The sequence below is a fragment of the Hemiscyllium ocellatum genome, chromosome 25 (assembly GCF_020745735.1).
Source record: "Hemiscyllium ocellatum isolate sHemOce1 chromosome 25, sHemOce1.pat.X.cur, whole genome shotgun sequence".
In the NCBI taxonomy this organism is placed as follows: Eukaryota; Metazoa; Chordata; class Chondrichthyes; order Orectolobiformes; family Hemiscylliidae; genus Hemiscyllium; species Hemiscyllium ocellatum.
The window spans coordinates 8,282,805-8,306,307 of NC_083425.1; the positions used below are offsets into that span (position 1 = coordinate 8,282,805).

The window sequence follows — 23,503 nt, forward strand, 5'->3', positions numbered from 1 at the left end:
CCATTGCTACAACTGGTCCGTGTTTTTTTTGATGACCCATATGAGACTCCTCCCATCCCACTTCATTCACCCGCTGACCTGACATACCTAGATCCCTCACGTACTTTGCCTCTCATTAATCTTATTCACGGCTAGTCCCTGTGGCAGCAAGTATCACATTCTCACCACTCACTGGGTAAAGAAATGACCTCTGAAGTTCTTACTGGATTTATAAGTGACTGTCTTATATTTACAGATCTAATAAAGGAATAAAACATTTTCTGATAGAATCATGAGTTGAACAAGTGACCAGATGATGTTTGATGAATGAGTCAGCATCTATAGGAGAAAAAGGGTGCAAGTCTGGAAAAGATAAATTTCAAAACACTAGAGCCTGAAGCACAGTAAGGTAGTGAACAGAACCATGATTAAGAACAAAGTTGGTCACAGAGGTTAACAAGAAACACAATTCACATCTTAAATCCTATGGCCACTAAACCACATCAAAAAACTGGAAGGAGCTGATCTTGAAGTGACATGGTGTAGCAAGCAACTAAGGAAGTGATGTTCACTGTTCAAAGGCTTCTGCTAAGGCGAATGTGGAGTGTGTATGGAACGGACGAAAAACTCAAAATATCCAAGGAAAGAATTCGGATAACTGAATTGGTGTTTTAAATTAACTGTTGAATTTAAAAGGATTTTGGAGATTGAAGTGATATTGTTAACAGAGTTGAGGCCAAATCACTGCTTACACATATAGTTCAGCTAATGAACTCAATAGCTTTGTGTAAACCTCCAGGCTTAAGAGATTAAAAATAGAACAAAGCAGTGAAGAATGAAAGTACAAATTTGCCAGGCAACCTAAGAGTTCAATAAAGCTCCAGAAACATAGTTTCAACAGCCCTCGTTGGATTCTTTTAACAGTTTTGATGTACGTGCCACCATGCAAACAGTTGAATGAACCGATGTTAAGGTTTAAATGTTAGCAGATTAAGTGTCTTCTCCAAAATAAGAAAAAGAATAAATAAAATGAAAAGACTTGTGGATATATAGTGCTTTTCATTAACTCAGTATGTCCCAAAGTTCCTTAGTCATTTAAGTAATTTTGAAATATAGTAATTGCTGTAATGTATAGAATCAAACATACTGGTCCTGTAGAAGCTATTGAGTCAGAAACCTGTCAACAGATGATGCCAGAAGCCCAAGAGACTTTTTACTTTAATCTCACTTGAAAATTTACTTAATTCAGTTTTTCCTTTTTAAAAATTCATTCAGGGAGGAGGGCTTCGCTGGCTATGCCAGCATTTATTGACCTAACTACCATGATGGCAGTAAAGAATCAACCACATTGTTGTGGTTCTGCGGTTACATGTTGGCCGCATCAGGTAAAGATGGCAGTTTCTTTCCCACTAATGAGCCAGAAGGATTTTTCTGACAATTGACAATGGTTTCATGGTCATCATAACATTTGAGTCCAGATTTTTATTGAATTCAATGTCCACCATATGCAATGGCAGGATTCAAACCTGGGTCTCCAGAACTTAACTGGGTCGCCAGATTAATTGTGTAACAATAATACTACCAGGCTGGTGCTGTCCTGAATATTACTTTGATTAACTCTGTACTTAGAGTAAATCAATTCAGTTCGCAATCTCATACTTCAACAATCACAACATGGATAAGGTGAACAATGTGTGAATTCTCAGTTGCCTACAGCGCCATGCTAACAAATCCAGATATCATAACTGCAAAACAATGCATCTTCTCAACAGTTAAAACTCAATCTAAAGGGTCCAAACTTACATCGCTGTAAAATCCTGTTTAGTCAATTAAATTTTAATAGCTCAAGACAGAAAGAGAACAAAGCATCATGATGAGTTACAAATAACTAGTGAGATTCATCAATATTTGGAGTGATTTCAAAGACGCATCTACAGTCAGCTAAAAGATGCAAAGTAAACTTATTGCATTATTCAATTTTAAGTATTTTATATGAAAGTCAGTAGTGTCATTACTCTGGATTGTTAATCCTCTCTTGGTATTATTGATACTAGAAAATCTTTAAGTAAGCCTTCATGCATAAACAATGACTTGCATTGTGATGAAAGTTGTATATGGTATTTAGATTTTAAATAGAGACAGAAGAATTTGGGTCAATTCTGTGAAGTTCTCTTATGAAACAGATTTGAAAGTCATTTGGAATAGTAAGCTAACTGCATCAATTGAGAAAGCATCTGATTGTCGTCAAATGCTTGGAAGAACAAAGCCAATGTTAAATGGATGGAATGCTTGTACTGCGGAATTTACAATAGACCAGAAAGCCATTAGTTTAGTTTCAGTGTCATAACACAAGTTTGAGGTCTCAGTTCAGAAGGGAGAGGAGTTTTCGGGAGTAAGGGAATCAAGTTTACAGAAAAAGTTATTAGAAGTGAAAAGCTCAGGCTATCAGAATTGCGAAAGGTTTGTGGCAGCAGACACAAAAAACTTGCAAAATTGTCTTCACTGTCCAAGGAAGTTCAGCCAAATCAAATTTAAACATCCTTTATTGATAAGATGTGCTCATTATTGCTAATTAGTTCATTTCCAATCATGTTTACTTAAAAAAAACAACTTTGTCCTTTAGAATTGATTATTACGTGATGGTTGAACTGACATGGCCTCTACTTTCTTCTGCCTCAAGGAAAATACCTCGTTTGGAGGGTTGGGATAGGAAAATCGCTAAACCATGTATATGGAAAGAAGCTGTATGCTGTCACATTGTGACATTACGTATCAGTCTGTGCCACTATGAATTCAAATACGTCTACAGATATCAGCGGTTTCAATTTAAACAAGCATTTAAATAGAACATAGCTCGAACCCAGAAGTCAAGAAGAAACATTTTTAGAAAGGGTTACTGTACCTTAGGTGGAGATGGCTGCTGCTGTTGTTGTTTGTTAGGATTTGCTGGCTGCTGAAGTCGGAGAGCTCTCGGGATGAATTCTGGAGCCAGCGGATTAAGGACATATGTCTTCTTCAACTCAAGTGCCTCCAGCTGTGCCTTGATTTGCTCAAATGTGATGCCATGGAGACTGTTGTTCTCGTGACAGATATCAATGAAGCTTTCCCAGAATTTCCTTGAAGAGATAGCAAGAGGGAGATTAAAATGAAGTTCAGCCTCAACTTGCAACAGCTCAGATTATCAAGAAATGCATTTTTAAACCAGGTATAGAAAGTTACATTCGTACAGGCACACAAACCAAGAAGTCATTCATAAAACAATACAGGTGTAAAATACATAAAACTACTGAGGAAAACAATACCTCTTGAGATTGATTTTAGAATTTTATATGGTTTCACTTCATGGAGGGCAATTTAAAATGTATATTGCATCAGCTGACAGTGGTTCAGAAATATAAAATAAATTGAAATGCTAACAAACCACCTCCCACCAAACTGTATCATTTCAGGGCTTTCAGTTTGAAATACTGCCAGTAATATGTGTAGATATTAGCAATTAGAGTCATAGAGGTGTATAGTATGGAAACAGATCCTTTGGTCCAACTCATCCATGCAAACCAGATATCCTAACCTAATCTAGTCCCACTTGCCAGCAGCTGGCCCATATCCCTCCAAACCCTTCCGATTCATAAACCCTTCCAGATGTCTTTTAAATGTTGCAATTGTACCAGCCTCCACCACTTCCTCTGGCAGCTCATTCCATACATGTACCACCCTCTGCGTGTAAACATTGCCCCTTAGATCTCTTTTATATATTTCCCCTCTCACCCTAAACCTGTGTCTTCTGGTTCAGGACGACTCCGTCCCAGGGAAAAGACTTTGTCTATTTATCATATCCATGCCCCTCATGATTTTCTAAACCTCTATAAGGTCACTCCTCAGCCTCCATCACTCCAGGGAAGACAGCCCTAGCCCATTCAACCTTTCCCTATAGCTCAAATTCTCCAAACCTAGCAACATCATTGTAAATCTTTTATGAACCTTTTCAAGTTTCACAACATTCTTCTGATAGGAAGGAGATCAAAACTCCATACAATATTCCAAAAGTGGCCTAACCAATGTCCTGTACAGCCGCAACATGACCTCCCAACTCCTGTACTCAATACTCTGACCAATAAAGGAAAGCATACCAAGCGCCTTCTTCACTATCCTACCTACCTTCGATTCTACTTTCAAGGAGCTATGAACCTGCACTCCAAGGTCTCTTTGTTCAGCAACACTCCCTAGGACCTTAATATTAAATGGGTAGGTCCTGCTCAGATTTGCTTTCCCAAAATGCAGCACCTCCCATTTATCTGAATGAAACTCCATCTGCCACTCCTCAGCCCATTGGCCCATCTGATCAAGACCCCGTTGTACTCTGAGTTAACCTTCTTCACTGTCCACTGCACCTCAAATTTTGGTGTCATCTGCAAACTTACTAAACATACCTATTATGCTCACATCCAAATCATTTATATAAATTAAGAAAAGTAGTGGACCCAGCCCCGATCCTTGTGGCACTCCACTGGTCACAGCCTCCTGTCTGAAAAACAACCCTCCACCACCACCTTCTGTCTTCTACCTTTGAGCCAGTTCTGTATCCAAATGGCTAGTTCTCCCTGTATTCCATGAGATCTAACCTTGCTAACCAGTCTCCCATGGGGAACCTTGTCAAAAAACTTGTCATTTAAAGTAAATTCTGTAAAAATACAGAAATCACACTCAATGTTGTATAGCAACTGGACAGGAGGCAAAATACACGTCACAAGTCTATTCTGAAATAGATAAAGAAAGAATGGGATGAAGTTTGCAAATAAAGGTAAAGCACCATAATATAGTACTAATATTTTCAAACAAAATAGTGTTAAAATGCTGTTCTGTATTTTTTGAAATTTGTGTCAATTGTACAGAAAAAAAACTTTTGAGTGAGTGGTGGAAGATGACATGCAATAGATTTATTAATAACTGAGACCTTGGGAGATTTCATAATTGTTGATGAATGCATTTCAATAATAATTTTAAGCCTTTGCACTAATGAAAGAGTTTGGCATGAGGCTAAGGTAATCATGTATAAATTGTTTTATAACAAGCATTGAATTAATACTGGTACGTACTATTGTTCTATCAATCAGTAACATGGCAAAGACTTGTGCTTGGAGGTTCACCTGTATCAAATTCCCAACCTCAGCCACCATATGGCAACTGGAAGAGTTACAGGAAACAAAACAAGTTGCTCCACAACATGTAAGACAATTTTGTAGGAATAATGCTGGAAGCTTAAAACAGGTTATCGGTCTGACTTCAAATAGTTTATGGAGTATGAGCAGATCAAAGTAAATAACAAAGGAAAGAGGAAAAGAATCACCAAGCTTAAACAAAAGAATCGTAATAGGCCTCAAATTGGAGAGCAGCACAAATAATTATTTCTATATAACTTCAAGACAAAATCATTCCGTGAACATACTATTCCCAAAGAAAATACCATCTGCTGCTGAAAAGTTTTATTCCAAGAATTTCTAATATCTATACATATTACTGGCAGCATTTCAAACTGAAAGCCCTGAAATGATACAGCTTGGTGGGAGTCTTTTGTCAGCATTTCAATTCATTTTGTACTTATGAACCAATGTCAATTCATGGAATATACATTTTAAATCGCCCTCCAATGAAGTGAACCCATGTAAAATGATAAAATAATCAATCTCAAGAGGTGCTTTTTTCCTCAGTAGTTCGATGAATATCTGTAGTTTGGGGCTGCTGATCTCATGCAGATTGGCACTAGGAGATCTGCAACTGGTTGAAGTGTTACATATTAAAACATTTTAAAACAACAAATTTGAAGTGTCATGTTGAAGGAACAGGGGAATGAGACTAATTGGATGACAGAAGACTGGGGCTAATTGGATAACAGGGGAAAATGGTGTAATTGGATAGTTCTTCAATGATAGAATAAATTCCTTCCACCTGGTTCTATGATGATAATAATAGAAACTAATGAATATGAATGTGTGGACATCAAACACAATTAGGATGAGGCTCAATGGCAATGACTCCAAAGTTGGTTGCCAACAAACATACACTGGATAGGCTATTAAAGTTTAATTCTAGATAAGTCAGGTGGTGAAAGCTGGAATGGAAGTCTAGTCTTTGTACACTTGCCTGTTTTTACTTAAGAACATAAGAACTTAAGAAATAGGAGCAAGAATAGGCCATCTGGCCCCTCAAGCACCAAGTGCTTTTCCAGCACCACTCTAATCTAGACTGATCTTTCTCGTGGACTCAGTTCTACTTACCTGCCCACTCGCTATCATCCTGAAATACTTTACTGTTCAAAAATCTATATTTGCCTTGAAAACATTCAATGAGGTAGCCTCAACTGCTTCAGCAGGCACGGAAGTGCTCAGAATCACAATGCTTTAGGAGAAGAAGGTCCTCCTCAGCTCAATCCTAAATCTGCTATCCCTTATTTTGAGGCTATATTCCCTAATTCTATCAGTGGGAACAACCTTCCTACTTCCATTTTATCTATTCCCTTCATAATTTTGTGTTTCTGTAAGATCCCCAGTATTCTTCTAAATTCCAAGATGACTAGCCCCAGTCTACTCAATCTCTCCGCATAAGCCAATCCTCAACTCCGGAATCAACCTAGTGAACCTCCTCTGCACACCCTCCAGTGCCAGTATGTCCTTTCTAATGTAAGGAGACCAAAACTGTACACAGTAATCCAGGCACACCCTCACCAGTACCCTACACAACTGCAGCAAAACCTGTTTTTAAATTCCATCCATTTAGAGATACACAATAAAAATCCACCTCCTAATCCAATACATAATTTCTATCAGGCGGAATCTATTTTAATGCCCACTATTTGAACGTGAGTAAATACACAATTATGATAAAATTAACACCATCATTCAAACATCTGCAGACGAGGACTGAAAATGGAAGTAGTAAAAAGAATACATACATTTTCTACCATTCCTTAACACTTCCCGTGGTTTGGATATGTGCTGGAAGCTGTTTATAAATAATGTCTCATTCAATCAACATGATTGAAAGTCTCTTTACCATTTAAAAATATCTACAACATTTCTGACTGGAGGCAAAAGCTTTGATTACTACAGAGGCAGAACACTTGTAATATCATTTTAAATTTCATGAATATTGAACTTAGTTGCTTTCATGAGGTAATAAGGTGACAGATAAAGGTTTTTGGTTGAATCTTTTTCTGAACATACAAAAATAACTTTTAAAAAATTAATAAAGCAAAAACGATAAACTTTAACTGAGATACAGGTACGCCATACACTGGAACACTTAACACCCGCACAAATATATTCTAAGAGGCTCTATAATCAGCTGCCTTGACAATGTGTTTTAAGTAGTCTTCATAGCGAATTTTGTTGTGAATATAAGATAAAGGTGTACGAAGAAAAAGTGAAGCTAGACGAGTCATCCAAAGGTTGGCCTCACTAGTGAATAGGTCGAGTGTGTGGTCAGACAGCATCTGAGGAGAAGGAGAATCGACATTTCGGGAATAAGCCCTTCATCAGGCCTGACCTGCTGTCCCTTTTCCAGCACCACACTCGCAACTCTGATCTCCAGCATCTGCAGTCCTCACTTTCTACTCACCAGTGAATAGAACTGGATGGGGTCTAACCAGGTTACCAGAGCTTTCAACCTACATGGCTCATAAAGCCTAGGATGGGAAAAAAATCCTTCAAATGCAAAAGTAAAACAAACATTGCATGATTCCAATCAGGAGTCAAATGGAATACTCTCTTCAGAATTGGTGAAATATTAAATCAAGACTGAAAAGTCTAATCAAAAACAATTCAGTTAATCAATATCTTTCATGCTGGATTCCATCCTCACTACCTCACTGGGATACCACAGCTGCAGTATAACTCCAAGTACAAAATGCCATGAGAGAGTCTGAGGCAGCGTGCAGTAAAATTACCAATGCATCCTTCAAAAGCAGATCTTTCATAAATGTACTGGGTTAGATTGATAATAGCTTCAAGATCTATGAGCTTCACTAGTGTGAAGGACAAGTAGCATAAATTCATGAGAATCCCATAACCTCCAAATTCTTCTCACAAACTGTCCTGATGGACAAACTTCGATGTTGTCACGTTATTAAGAATTTTTGTGGAAACAATCAGCAGCACAAGGGCTGCTGTGGTTCAAGGGACAAAACTCATTACCATCTTCACACTGGCTATAGATAAATATCGCTGTCTGATGAGCATCACCTAAATTAATCAAAATGGAAACAAAAACTCCCACTAACGGCATTTTTGGTCTTTTATAGTTCACTCTTGACAGAAGCAAATAAATTGGATGAAGTACTTATAAAATGCTCTTGAAAAAGGAAGGTACATTAATAGACTTGTATGTGATAAAGTAAAATATTTCTGCTTCCAAACTCCAAAGTAAAGAACAATTGGATTATCTTATGCTGATCAGAATCACTGTCAGTACCCTTGAAAATGTTAGTTTCCTCTCTCAGGGAACACACACAAACAGTACAGCATTGGAATCTCATCCTGAACTACATCTGGAAGCAATGGCTTCTGTTCAAGGTCTCAGCCTGCAGACGATAAGTTCAAGCTTCACTGAAATTTAAGCACATTATGTAAAATGATACGTGCAAAACTGAAAATGCACGTTGTTAGTGATACTGTTGTTCAGATGATACCTTAATTGAAGAATGCATCTAAACCCTCAGATGGACATTTTTAAAAAATCCATCACAGTTTTTGAAGAGGAAAGGAGTGCTCTATGAGTCCTGATTTATATTTACTGTTTAAATAACACGATCAAAAACAAATTATCTGGTGTTGTATCTCACAGTCCACAATATTTTACGGCGTGTACTGACTGACGGATTTCTCCAAATTACAACATCAATTACACTAAAAGCACTTTATTGGCAGTGAATAGCTTTGAGATTAAGAAATACAACTTTCGCAGATGACTTTAAAAAAAAATGCAAAACTTCATCCTTACAGTAGACCAGGGTACAAAATGCCACGAGAGAGTCTGAGGCAACGTGCAGTAAAATTACAATGCATCCCTTCCAAAGCAGATCTTGCCTAAATTTCCTGGGTTAGGTTTTCTACCCATTGACCACGAATAGATAAAAATCTAGCCGTCTGAACCAAGCCCTATGAAAGCAGCTGCTCATTCATTTTAGTACCGAGTGCTTCTCAAAGGTTGCGTTTTGCAGTACTAATGTCTATTATCTTGCTTAGAGATTCAGATTCAATTTGCAGATTTATACAAGGTATTAGTCACGCTTATATTTTTGGACAGCTGAGCTTTAAGCTTTACTCGCTGCTGTTGATTGAAGTGAAATTTGCTTACATGAACCACTGGAATGGTTATGGAAAGCAGCTTGTCTAGAACTATATTCAATTTGCCACGTTAATGGTTTTAAGACAACAAAATAAAAATTGAATGAGCGCGGATGTAGGGAAGGGGGGGATGGTAAAGGGACAACAGACCACAAAAAATTTAAAGAAAATGAAGTATGGGTTTGAAAAAAATTAAAAATAGGGTTATAGGAATGTAGGTAAAATACAAAAAAATGAAAGTAACTTCAATTTCCACATCAAAACACACATGAATGCTTTCCTTCGGTCACGAATGAGCATTCACATAGAGGTCATAGATAAAGAGATGTAGGCAGCTTTATGTTCAAATCAAACATAACCACCTCAGCTATGTTAACTAAGGAAGAAAAGAAGAATAAAACAGATGAGAAACCTTACTGGGAAATGCAGATGTGAAGTAGCATTGATGCATTTCCAGTAAAAGCTGCAAGATGGTGACAACAATAGCAGCGACTATGAATTCTTTAACAAACCTTTCGAGTTAGCATGAGAAAAGGCCATTCTTAACATTCTGCACGAATATTAAAATACCTAAATATATTACTATGTAAAGTCAGTCAAAAACCACTTTACTCAAACACCTGAAGCTCAGTTAACAACTGGATTGGGACACACATTTCTAACAGTACAGATGAACTACTAAAACTTCTTAATCTCATCAAAACTCATGGAATCTAAATGTGCCTGATTTATAGGGTTAAGAAGGAGCCACAGGTTTTGATGCTGCAAGAACCAAATTGCTCGCAAGAACATAGGTATAGTAAGAACAGAATTTTTCTCCCCCAATTTGGAATAAATATATATAATATATATAACACATGATTTTTGACTCTGGGTTTTAAAAACAGAGGGAGATATATTTTGGAAAAGGCCAAAAAGTCATCTAGAGAGTCAACCAAATAAATCTTTTCAAAGAATGCAGTTAACTGCACAGCAAATTCCTGTAGATAATAGATTAATGTTTATACTGTATTAAATTACAGAGTCATAGAGATTCATAGCACAGAAACAGACTCTTCAGTCCAATTTGTCCATGCCAACCAGATATTCTAGATAAATCTAGTTCCATTTGCCAGCATTTGGCCCATATCCTTCCAAACCCTTCCTATTCATATACCCATCCAGATGTCTTTTAAATGCTGTAATTGTACTAAGCTCCACCACTTCCTCTTGCAGCTCATTCTATACGCACACACACACACACCATCCTCTATGTGAAAAAATTGCTCCTTAGGTCCCTTTTATATCTTACCCCTCTCACCTTGAATCTAAGTCCTCTAGTTTTGGACTTCCCAACCTCAGGGAAATGACTTTGTCTATTGACCCTATCTACGTCTCACATTATTTTCTAAACCTTTGTATGGTCACACCTCAGCCTCTGGTACTCCAGGAGTAAATATCCCTAGTCTATTTAATGTCTCCCTATAGCGCAAATCCTCAAACCATGGCAACTTCCTTGTGAATTTTTTCTGAACCCTTTTAAGTTTCACAACATCCTTCCTACAGCAGGGAGACCAGAATTGCACACAGTATTCCAAACATGAACTAACCAATGTCCGGTACAGCCATAAAATGATCTCGCAAATCCTATACTCAGTACACTGACCAATAAAGGCAAGCATACCAAACATATTCTTTACTCTCCTAGTTACCTGTGAGGAGTAAGTGATGACTGCAGATGCTGGAGGTCAGAGCCGTGTGGAGGATGCTGGAAAGCCCAACAGGTTAGTCAGCATCCAAGATGCAGGAGAATCAATGTTGCAGGTGTAAGCCAGAAGACCTGCTGTGCTTTTCCAGCACCAAACTCTCGGCTACTTACCTGTGACTTTACTTACAAGGAACTATAAACTTGCACTTGAAGATCTTACACTTATGTTTATGACAGGCAGAGTAAAGTTATGGCAGTTAGTTTAGATTTAGAACAGAAGATTCAGATGGAATCTTGATAAGCAATGAATGAAGCAGCTAATGGCAAAAGGTTGGGAGAATCATTGAGATGGTAGTGAACGATTCCTGATGTTGACAGCAAGAAGTTTAATTTTCCAACCAAGCATGGGATGGCAAGTCAAGATGTTTGTTAGTAAGCAGCAAGGGCTGTTTGCATGCATATGTACATATGCAATATATCACCTCACCTTATTAATATATAGTTCCTCATTCTCTCAGCTGGTGGACAGAAACCAAACAGCAACAATTCTCAACAAGGAAGTCACAACAACTCTAGCTCTTTGTTTTTTCTTATGACTCTCCACCTTGGACACCCATCATTAACTCTGTTGTCAGTGACTGCACATACCCCTGTCCAGAATAGCCTTCAGGTCCCTGCTGGCAAGCAAGATGTTAATTTTCCAGTCTGACATATCTGGGTCAGTTGAGAGGAACTATGCAGGTCAGTTGCAAACTGCTTGAACAGGTGCATGGATGGGCTTTCGAGATGGCACCAATGCCAAGAATCCCAGGAGGTCCCACCAGTGGAATGTTTACCTGTCTCGAGTGGGAGAATTTGATAGGGAATAATTTAGAGATGAGCTTGGGAAGGTAGCATGAGGAGACACACTAGGGCCTGATGTGAGAAAGCCTTCATGAAACCCTCCGGAGGCTTCTGGTAGACTGAACTCTCAAAGTTTTAGTTCAGCAGAATCACGTTTTTAATTCAGAAAAATCCGGAATTTAAGGTAGGAGACAATGCAGTTTCTCCCGGCCAGAGAATCTGGTCAGGGCAGGGGAAGAAGTCACTTTAGCAGAAATGATTTCCAATTTATGGGGCTCCAAACTAAGAGAATACGGATAGAGATCTTCAAATTGTTAGAAACAGTTTAGGCTATCACAATTGTGAAAGGCTCATGCCAGTAGACACAGAAAGGAACTCTAAAACTGTTTCGATAGAAAAAGGAACAACAGAAAGCCAGTTAAGTATAAAATTTGATATTTCTTTGGAAGTCAGTCTCTACAGAAGACAGTGCTGGGAAAACTATTTGAAACTTTATTTTGGTGTGCACGTTAACATCCGTTTTCAACATAGAGCGTTGATCTTTTTTTAATGTAATAAACTTGTGCTTTGTTGTCAAAGAACATGTGCAGAGTTGTGTGAATATGATTCAGTACTAAATACCTCATAACTAACTCCAAAAAGTAACATATGATGTATCAAGTTGGGTTTCATTCTGGGATTTGACTTGTCCAGTTTTAACATTAACTAAGGTCATAATAGTAAAATTGCTTTGAGAACTGGACCAGGAGAAAGTGCTTGCATTTAAATTTGAATGTACAATGATTTTCTAAACATTGTTGTGAGTAAATGTACTACCCAAGTTTGTACAAAGCAAACAGAAAAGGTTTGAGTCAGGATCTGACATCAAGCTGATCTCAGTTGTTGATGCTGCAGTGTGCCTCCGTGTTCTTGGGTTGGTGTGCAGAAGAGGAAATGAGGTCACAGCCATGGTTGTCATTTTTTTACCCCTGCTCAGTGGCTGTTGCTGGAAAGACTTTGAGATATAGGATGGACAATTCAGTGCCTCATTGTTTTAAATTTTAATTTCTGCATGATGTTTAGAAACATATGGTAAATGGTTTGCGGTCACATTCCAGATTACATACTCTTACTGCTTCTTTAACTTAGAGTTAAGATAAATCATGAGTAGGGGGCAGTTGTGGAAATAAAATGTTCACAAACTCAAATCCTAGCATTAGAACAGTGCTCAAGAAAATGTTATGGAAAGCAAGTAATAAAGATTTCCTTTGAGCACAATGTTTTATAAAATCATAAAAGCAGTTCATAAATGCAATTTCAGTTTTTAGCAAACCTGGGAAACCTTAACTTGGACATTAGTTTTAATTTTTAGGATTCTTATCCTCTTTAATATCCTCTACTTCCTTATTCACACATCGGTTCTTAAAATCCCAAGTTGAGCAGCTACCTGATTTTCTTTCTCTCAACTATATATTTTTACCCAAGTGAGTTGCGTGACTCTTTGTTGCCTGCTTGACTTCACAGCAGTCAAAGGTACAAAGGATGGAAACATAACCACAAACAATTTATTGAGCATCTTCAACAAAGTTAAGTAAAGTGTCTTTGAAAGGAGCTTCACAGGTGTGTGGTAGAAGACTGATTCTGAATCACAGAAGATTTTAAAAGATCAAAGATGCAGCTGCTAAGGAGTACCATGAGATGAGACAAAGGCAGAGAGATTGAGGAAGTCGATTTGTGAGGTTAGGTCTGAGGGAAGTGATGATGCCATTTTAAATCTTGGACTTTACCCCATTATTGAGATATGATGTCACTAGAGGACTGTACACAAGAGTGACTATTCTTCAAAATTACTTCAGAGGCTTATTTACATATGTAAATTCTTTCTGTGTTCTTGGACTTGGATTGACATCAGCATTACATTTTACCGGTGCCTTAACATTGCATAAATCTTGACTTCCAAATCAGCAAGAACATTTAGCAGCTTTCAGATTAGAAATGTAAATATTATTTAAAAAGGTATCTCCACCCAAACGCAAGAACCCTGTCCCTTTATAAGATCATAACCTTTAGCATATAGCATGCTTTATATGGGCCTTTAGCATGCCCATACTTTTAATCTTGTACAATCTGAAATGACTAAACTCCATCCATAGACTCTTGGGAGGTAAACTGCTGAGAATATGCTCAGGATGCCTACTCGTTGCCAGGATAGAGGGGATTGGAACACCCAAGCCTCAGCTATGAAAGAGAAGCTTGGCACTATCTTGGTTTGGAATGCAAGCTGTAACTGAAATCTCTATAAACCCCATCCTCCATCTAATTTTGCGTTGTATATATTCAGACAGATTAAACAGAAAAAAAAATTTGCTTACAATAATGACCTTTCGGAATTTGGTACGCAAAATTTTCAGGCTTGTTCAAGTACACAAGTTCAGAGGCTGGCAGAAATGAGTCCTGGCCTCATTTCCTTAAAAATAAAATTATATTCCAAATGCAATTCATTAGCTGCAAATATATTAAAGGCACTTCTATAGTGGAAGATCATCCATTGAGACAATGCTCAAGAGCTATCAGCTCTCAACTACTTAGACAACATGTGCGCAACATACACACACGCTCTTACTCTGTTTAACAATTTTTACAGCTTTAACTAACTTGCAGTTGGGAAAAGAGAGGAAACTTTCACAATGCGATCAATGGTTCCTGGCAAACAGCCAGACAGGCCATCAACAGCATGTGTGGAAACTCTTAATTGTTGTTGAAAGGGAAAAACTAGCACAGCAACATATGCAATCCAATTATATTATTGCAAGTCTCACAATCAGCTTATAATTAATCTTTTAACAAGTGTTGACAATTATTCTCTTAAGACAGGAATGGTACCTACCATGGTTATGACTGTAGCAGTGTCCTAACTGAATAGGTTCAAGTCAAAAATCACACAACACCAGGTTATAGTCCAACAGGCTTATTTGAAAACAAGCTTTCAGATCTGCTTCTTGTGGTGCTAACACGTGGATGAAGAATGAGGCTCCGGAAGCTGTTTTCAAATAAACGTGTTGAACTACTATCTGGTATTGTGTGATTTTTGATCTTGTCCAACCCAGTACATCCACATCATGAGGAGGTTTACTCAGTACATCAGGGGTATAACCTGGGCTCTTCTGGTTTGGTAGGTTCAATGGTACACAGCAGACAGGCACCTATGGAGCAAATTCACTACTTGATTTGAGAACAACCAAAAAAAAACAAGATACCCCAAAACTGACGTGAGGTCATGCCACATGAGTCACGTGCCTGGAATCCAAAACAAGCCAAATTGACAAAGAAAGAGTTAGACTGTCAAGGGGAAGAAGTGCAAGATGAAACAGGAGCTGAGGTGACAGAAATACAGAGATGATGACTATAATTATTAACCTTGATTCTGCTGTCTGTTCATAATTCCTGAATATGCAAAATAAGGAGCTTGTCCAAAATGAATACCAAATATAAATACAAATGAAAGCTTGCACTGAGCCTGCTGACATTTGAAAAGATCTTGACAGATCAGACTATAGCCTCAACTTCACTTTTGTGTCTATCACCAAATGTACAAATTAGGAGCAGAAGCAGGCCATTTAATTAAAAATTCTACTTGCATTTTGACTTCTTATAGAAAGGTCTAACTTGTCAAAATTGAATGCCTCAACTGATATGCATACAGATAGAATCGCATAGTTTCAGTAACAGATACGTGCAAATGGCACAGAGAGTAAAGCAAAGAATAAATGAGGCCAAGAGCTAGATTTCAACACACATTAAGAATTATTTACTTTGTTGGTCATCTAAATTTACTGTGACACTGTTGCTAACACAAAAAAATTAATGCCATTGCACAAACAATTTTGCTTCAAATATTTGCTGTCACAGTGGATAAAGTTGTGAAGCTGCTTCAATGCAGTATGGCAGCACGTAACCAATAATTTGTTCCACTTATAATCTTCGACATTAATTCAGGTAAGGTAAAGTCTTGCAATGCAATTCAAGAGCAATTAATGATGGAGCTGACAGCAGTTTTATTCAAGAGATGCTACATCAAAAACAGACACTGTCAAAACTTCACAGTCTAAACTGTACATCAAACATTCAATGGACCACAAACATAATTTATTTGCAGACTAACAAATCAGAGTTCAATTTTAATACTTAAATAATATCCTGTTCAGAAATATCAGGTAGACTGTCCCAAATGCATGAACATTATGGAAACAAATATGTAGTAATGTGTACCTTGGTCAAAAAATTTCCCCTTTTTTTGCTCTGAAAGTCTCCTTCATATTTTATTAACAATGTGTAGGATTACAACAAAATGAATGAAATACAGATAATGGTAATTAAAATTTAATTCCTTCTTACACCCCTAAAGTATCATTGAAATCAATCTTTAAAGGATACCAACTTTTATCATGGAGGGTCATCAGATGCTGCATTTCAAATAAACTACAATTTTGGGAGAGGTTAATTCTGGAGAGATTAGGCACGCCCCTGGGGAGGAGAAGGAACGAACTAATGAACAAGAAAAAAAGTGATTTTGGGCTGCTTGTATTAACTTCACAAATTCATTTAAAGGGCATTAGCAGAGGTCAGAAACAAGATTTCTGCCTAATCTTTTCTTCAATGAGATAAGGTGTGAAACATCAAAGGAACTTCAAATAGGGAAAGGAAATTGTGAGGCAGACATCTTTAGAACAAAAAGGAGGATCAAAGAAACAGAACTATTATTTCTGATTTTAAAAAGGACACAGAGGCACAAACAACCCTATCTCTAGTTTGCTTTGACAGAATTTTCATCAAAGAGCGAGGCTGTTAGGCCCAAATGGTCTATATTGGTACATCTAATCCACGAAAACCACTTCTCACTGCAGTTCATTTCAGTCACATTATCACACCTATTTTTTTTCTCTCTCGTACTTATCAAGCTATCCTTTTAAAGGACACATCTACTGCTTGCGTCAATCCTTATAGGAGAAAGGCAACTTAGTTTTGGATTCCCACATAAATGAAAACATTTCCAGTGACCTTATTGGACTTGATATTTCAGAAGGCCTCTAAAAGGTTTTCTACTTGCCTTCATTTTTGTAATGAAAGACATTGTGTCGTTCTTGATCATTGTAACATCTCAGAACTGTCAGTCTAAACCTTCTTCTGTTGTTTCTGGATAAACCATTTTTCAAAGTGAAAACCTGGCTTGGTAGTCCCTTACTTTGTATTTTTTTTAATAAATGGAGGTCAGTGACTGAACACTCTCACAGAAGAATAAAATACTTATTGAACAAGAAAAAACTTGAGCTTTATAACACTCATTATAGGAGTTGGAAGGGCATGTTGCAGTTGTACAGGACATTGGTTAGGCCACTTTTGGAATATTGTCTGCATTCTGGTCGCCCTCCTGTAGAAAGGATATTGTGAAACTTGAAAGGGTTCAGAAAAGATTTACAAGGATGTTGCCAGGGTTAGAGGATTTGAGCTATAGGGAGAGGTTGAACATGCTGGGACTGTTTTCCTTGGAGTGTTGGAGGCTGAGGGGTGACCTAACAGAGATTTATAAAATCATGAGGGGCATGGACAGGATAAATAGACAAAAGTCTTTTCCCTGGGGTGGGGGACTCCAGAACAAGAGGGCATAGGTTTAGTGTGAGACAAGAAAAATTTAAAAGGGACCTAAGGGGTAATGTTTTCATGCAGAGGGTGGTGCCTGTATGGAGTGAACTGCCAGAGGAAGTGGTGGAGGCTGGTACAATTACAGCATTTAAAAGACATTTGGATGGGTATATGAATAGAAAGGGTTTGGAGGGATATGGACCGGGTGCTGACAAATGGGACCAGAATAGGTTAAGATATCTGGTCGGCATGAACGAGTTGGACTGAGTGTCCTGCTTCCGTGCTGTCCATCTATGACTCTGTGGCTAGGGAAAAAAATGTTGTAGCAATTACTCATATCAGAAAATGATTCAAATTCACACTATTTCTTTTACCCAAGCAATACCCTTACAAGCACCAAAACCCCAGTGAAGATAATACTCTCGATTAGATTAGGAGTTGACCAAATCAGAATGGATAAACTACGGGTCTTGGACATTTCTTCAACACATTAACCATTTACACAAATCAAAGCCCCAGTCCATTGCAAGCCACTGAGGAAATATTAGGTTAGAATCAGTAAAGATTTCCTTGTAGAAAATAAATCTGCAAATCAAAATACATTTTTTAAATAAACTGAGGAAAGATAGGTGACAGTGCCTGGAAAGCATCCAGGTAGCCGATACGTGAAAGAGAAGAAATTAAGAATGACCAAGTGATGACACCAAAGAGTCCAAATCAAATCTCTTGGAAACAGGGAGGTTCCTGGTTGCAAAATTCTGTGCTTTCGTTCTGAGGCTGACAAATTAAATGTGAGTTTATTCACTTTAAAACTGAAAAGAACAGTAAAAATATCAAAGTTTCTCTGGAGTACTGCTGGTAAACAAATTCTTCTTGATTAAGCAATGTGGCAGCCAAGTCCGTAGCAATGTTCACCATATCTGTGCCTAGGGAACAGCACACATTTATTGAGTGCCCCAAGCTCTTCAAAAGGCACTTTCAGTGAAGTGTAAAAAGCCAAGGCAGAAATACATCTCCAACTAAATTGAGGTGTCAATTATGGAGGAAGTTTTGCCAATCAGCCTTTCAAAATTAATGGATCACTCTGCACAACATTCCATGTGCTCACTACATGATGTCGTCGGTACAATACTGATGAACATCATGCAATTCTACTTTCTTTTGAAATTCTCATCTCTCCAGGGATTCTTATGTGTGGGGTTGAGTAGAAAAGAGTCATGTTCTCGCACACAAAAAGGACTAAGTAGATCAACCAGTTGTATTTTCTCCACCTCCTGCAGCTTTAAAAAAAATGACTAAGTACACCAACATATTGTTTCCGTTATTATAAATTCAATATGCACTCTACTTCACCCTACCCACACTATTGGAAGATAGCTTACAAGTATCCCATAACCTATTACATGTTTACACAAAGTGGTGTTGAAAAAGGAACTGAAGACATTTCTAGCAGTTGCTTTCTAAATATTAAAAGGAATTTTCTAAGAATAGGTCCTACAATTATTCCTGAACATTCAGAGAACCTGCCCACTATTAAAGGCGATTTTTAAAAAAAATCGCAAATTATGGATGCATTGGAAGGCCAGTAATTACTGCATAGCTCCAGTGCCCCTCAATTGTCCTGCTGAGGCTTTTGTTATAAATCATTCATTCAGGGATGTGCACTTTCCTCGCCAGCACAGCATTTATAGCTACTCCTAGTTGTCCTTGAGACCCCCACTTGATTCATTGCAGTCCAAGTAGTGACTGCTTTTCAGAAAAGAGTTCAGAGGATGTTGACACATTGACAAAGGAAAAACAGAAATATGAGAGATATATTTCCATACTAAGATGAGGTGCAAACTTGGAAGGAAATTTGCAGGTGCGCTTGTGCCTGCTTTCTTTGCTCTTCTAGATGGTAAAGTTGGAGGTGTGATGAAACCCTCAGTTTGAATCTATTTTTTGTATTGAGCAAACTGGCAATCAAAGACTGGTGACATTTACGGAATAGACTGATGCAGGAGTTGGTAGATTCAATTCAATATTCAGTTTATCCCAGCAAAAGGGGAGGAGCTGTTTGGGAGGTTTTCAATAGGTCACTCAGGACAGATCAGAGGGTCACTGAAAAGTTCCGAGAGGACAGGCAAGGAGACATTTGCAGAAGTAGGCAGAAACTCGGTTAGGGGAGTTCCACATTTGTTAGTCTAGTTGAGGATTGCCACATGGATTTAGAAAATGCTGTTGAGGGAGCACTGTCAAGTTGCTGCAGTGCATCTTATAGTTGGTACCCATTACAGTTATGGCATATCTGTAGCAGAGACAATATATATTTGTCAGGTAGAGGGGTGCTGGTTATGCAGCTCCTTTGTCCCCTCTTGTGCTGCCAGAGTTGCACTTACTCAGAAAAGTGGAGAGTATTTCATCACAGTACTTATACCTTGTAGCTGGTGGAAAGGGGAGTCAAGAGGTAAGTGACTTGCTGCAGGATGCTTGACTTTCTCACTTGCTCTTTTCGCCACAGTGCTTTTTTCCCTTATTCTTTCATGGGATGTGGCAAGGATAGCCTTGTTCCCTATTCCAAATTGTCCTCGAATGGGCTTACAAGGCTATTTCAGAGGACAGTTAACAATCAACCAAATTGCTGTCAACCTGGACGAGCATAAAGAATAGATAGGGTAAGGGCAGATTTTCTTTTCTAAAAGGACATTAATGAGGCAAATGGGGTGATACGACTATTTATCTAAGTTAACAGAGTCACCTTTGCAGAGTATAGCCTTACATTACACAGATTTAGTAACTGAATGTAAATTCCATTAGCTACCATGGTGGGATTTGAATTGGAACAGTAGCCTGGGTGTCTGAATTACTAATTTAGTAGCATTAGCACTAAATCATCATCTTTCCCAATAAATGTTTGTCAATGGTAGCCGCTGACAATAGTGACAATGGTGGTTTCAACAATGATAATGTTATCGTTCATCAAACAACGATGGCTAGACAGTCTCTTATTGTAGATGGCCACAGTCCAGCACTTGTGCTGTGCAAATGTCATGCCGCTTATCATCCCAAGCGGAGGGTGGTGCCCAGGTCTTGCAGCATGTTGGCACAGACAGCTTCAGAGTCTTGAATGAAACTGAATACTCTGCAATCATTACCCAGCAGTACCTCTTCTGATTTTACAACAGAGGATAGGTCATTGATGAAGCAGTTCAAGGTGACTGGGCCCAGAAGAAACTCCTGGACCCGTGTCTTGACACTAAAATGACAAGTATCTGTACGACAACAGCAGCAACGTAAGTTGCTGGCTCATCACTTTCTCAAGACCTACTCGGGATGGGCAATAAATGTTGACCTAGCCAGTGAAGTCCAAATCCCATGAACAGAGTTTTCTGTTAAAATAACCTTTTGTAAGTTTGCCCATTCCTGTGAAACTTGTTGTGCTCTGTCCTCAGAGCGCATTTAGAATCAATAAATACATTGTTATTTCAGGATTGAATACTGGAAGAAAGACTATCTACATGCTTTCTGGCTCATTAAAAAAGTAAATTGGTATTTACTGAGCACACTGTGAACTTGAAACTCTGAGGAATATATTTCTAAACAGGTTGCTTTTACAATCAGTGCGGAATGGTAATTATTAAAATCATTCCAGCTGTTTCTGTATCTTCCAGCTGGGTCTGAGGGCTACCTAATGCTCCAACAAATCTGCCTCTTGCAGAAGAAAGCTCTGTAACAAGGTAATTTGAAACATCAAATCATCGCTTTAATTTGAGATACGAAATGTTGATAAGGCCACATTCTTCAGTGACATGCCCACAAAGATGAGCAGATGCTCAATCATGCTTGCAGAACTGAAGTAGATTCAAGCTTCAATTCGGTTTTGTTCAAGTACAGAATGACCAATGACACAGCTGTGATTTATCCCTTTTATATATCACAACAGGCAGTTAAATCAATCAATCAAACCAAATTAACATCAAACACAAACCAAACTCTCAAAATAAATCTTAGTAGATCGACACATAGAATTCTCCCTCCTCATCAGAAAAGAAACAGAAATAATTGTACGCATAAGATGTACAAACCAGACCCTCAGGAGAAATACAATAATATGGTTGTTCACTAACGTATGAGCAAGCTAACTGATCTACATAGCATTAGTTAAATCTTTCTTCATACTTCAGGCTGAGCAAAATAAATCAAATTTCAGATTTCTTCACTGATTTGGAGGAGTTTCCTGTGATATTGGCTTGTGGAGATATAATGGCCAAACAAATAACTCCTACTATGAGCTTCATTAACAATATAATGTTGTGAATGTTTAGTTCACGGTTGTTAATAATTTAGAGGTACTGCTTAGCTCTAGGAAGATTACTGTTGCGAAAGTAATTAGAATGCTGGGATTTGATGATTTTACCAAAACACCACACTAAAATGGCAGATGCGGTTTCCCACGTTTGTTTAATAGAAGACACAGAGCAATAACATAATTGGTGGCTTTACCTAGTTGGAGTAATGGGACAGAAGGGACAATTTGCTTCAAATTCAAACCGAGGTTTGCTGACTACTTTCATGGATATGGATGGGTTGTGGGAAAACTCTTTTGTTTCAATTTATCTGGGTGTTTGCTAGAAGAGGTTTTTAACTACAGTTTAGAACTTGTTCAGTTTGCAGCTGAGAGAAATTAGCCAAAATAAACTTCAATTAGATATACCTACACAGTAAGCAGAGCAAAACACTAACTTCATTGTCCACATGAAAGTTGCATAAAGATTAATCTCAGTTTGAACGGTGCGAGGAACAGAAGACTAGATTGCCCAGTTTGAAGTTGGTGACTGAGCCTCTCGGCAGGCCTCACAGTGTCTTAGTGCAAATCTAACTAAGCAGCTGAATTATTCGGTAGTACTGAAACATCTATAGGGAAAGCAAATGAAAGATTTTTCTCAGAATAACCAGAATTGAGGAAAATACTCCAGGACGTTTATGGTCTGTGCACAAGAAAATAACCTTAAGATTGATGTCTTATAACAGAATACAAGGAGGAAACTAGAGTACATAATGTACATAGTCATGAGCCATATTGTTACATTAATCATGCTTACTTTGTTCAAATCCTTTTATACAATGAAGTATGTTTTTTTAAAAATATGCACGATCTTGAAACGCAGATTGATTGCTAAGATGATATATTTGGATTTCTCTTTAAATGTTAATGTCTCCTAGGATTGGAACAATCCCAAAATTTCTCATTGATGAATTACCCGATTTGTTTAAATTCAATTTCCAAATGGTCAAGCTGTTTTTTTTAGTTGAAAGAAATGTTTTAGCCAATATAATTTTCAAATAATATGTAATAGGAAAAGGCTTACCATTACAGGATTGTTATAATCCCAACTGATGTTACTACTAGATAAATCAGACCTTAAAGAAATCTGGCTTGATAGCGTTATGAAGATGTGGGTGTACTGTACCTTAAAGAGAGTTAAAAGCAACAGAACTATCTGACAGTGTTCTGAAAAGAAATATAATGTAACATTTGGCCAAACAACTCGATTAGCTGGCTGCCTGGAAATGACAAAACAGATTCAAAATAGGCCAATCAGATTATATTATACGCCCCAAAATACCAAACTCCAATCCAGTTTGAATTTAGAATAATGACAATCTTAAAAGCCAATGATAGAATCAGATGCTTTTGGGGTATAAGACCAGGGAAAATTGAACAGTTGGGAGGGGAACTGCCAAGCACCAGCATGTAAAAAGACTGCCCAAAAAATAGTTCTCTTAAAAGGTACCTTTACCGATCAGTAACCTGTGAAGCAGAAATCCCGAATAAGAAAAGACGACCAGAATTCAGAGAAAACGAAAGCGGCCTGGTTTTGAGATAAGAAGTTTTGTTTGGTAAATTGTAATCTGGAGTTTTATCGGACTAGTATTATATAAGGGAAGGTAACAGATCTGTTACAGTAAGGAATTGTAAATCGCTGTTTGCTAATTATTCTCTGTTATACTTTAAGAAATAAAGTTGCTAATTTTAAATAAACTAATTCTTGGC

At 37.9% G+C, this 23,503-nt stretch overlaps 1 protein-coding gene across 6 annotated transcripts in view; it reads right to left on the bottom strand.

The window, feature by feature from the left end:
• The window catches only part of helz (helicase with zinc finger), a 293,579-nt gene that overhangs the window by 86,152 nt on the left and 183,924 nt on the right, over positions 1-23,503 (bottom strand). For all 6 annotated transcript variants that reach the window (XM_060844736.1, XM_060844735.1, XM_060844734.1 and 3 more), the window contains one exon: positions 2,882-3,095. In XM_060844736.1, the coding sequence (XP_060700719.1) occupies positions 2,882-3,095 (214 nt within the window). The remainder of the gene's footprint in view (positions 1-2,881; positions 3,096-23,503) is intronic.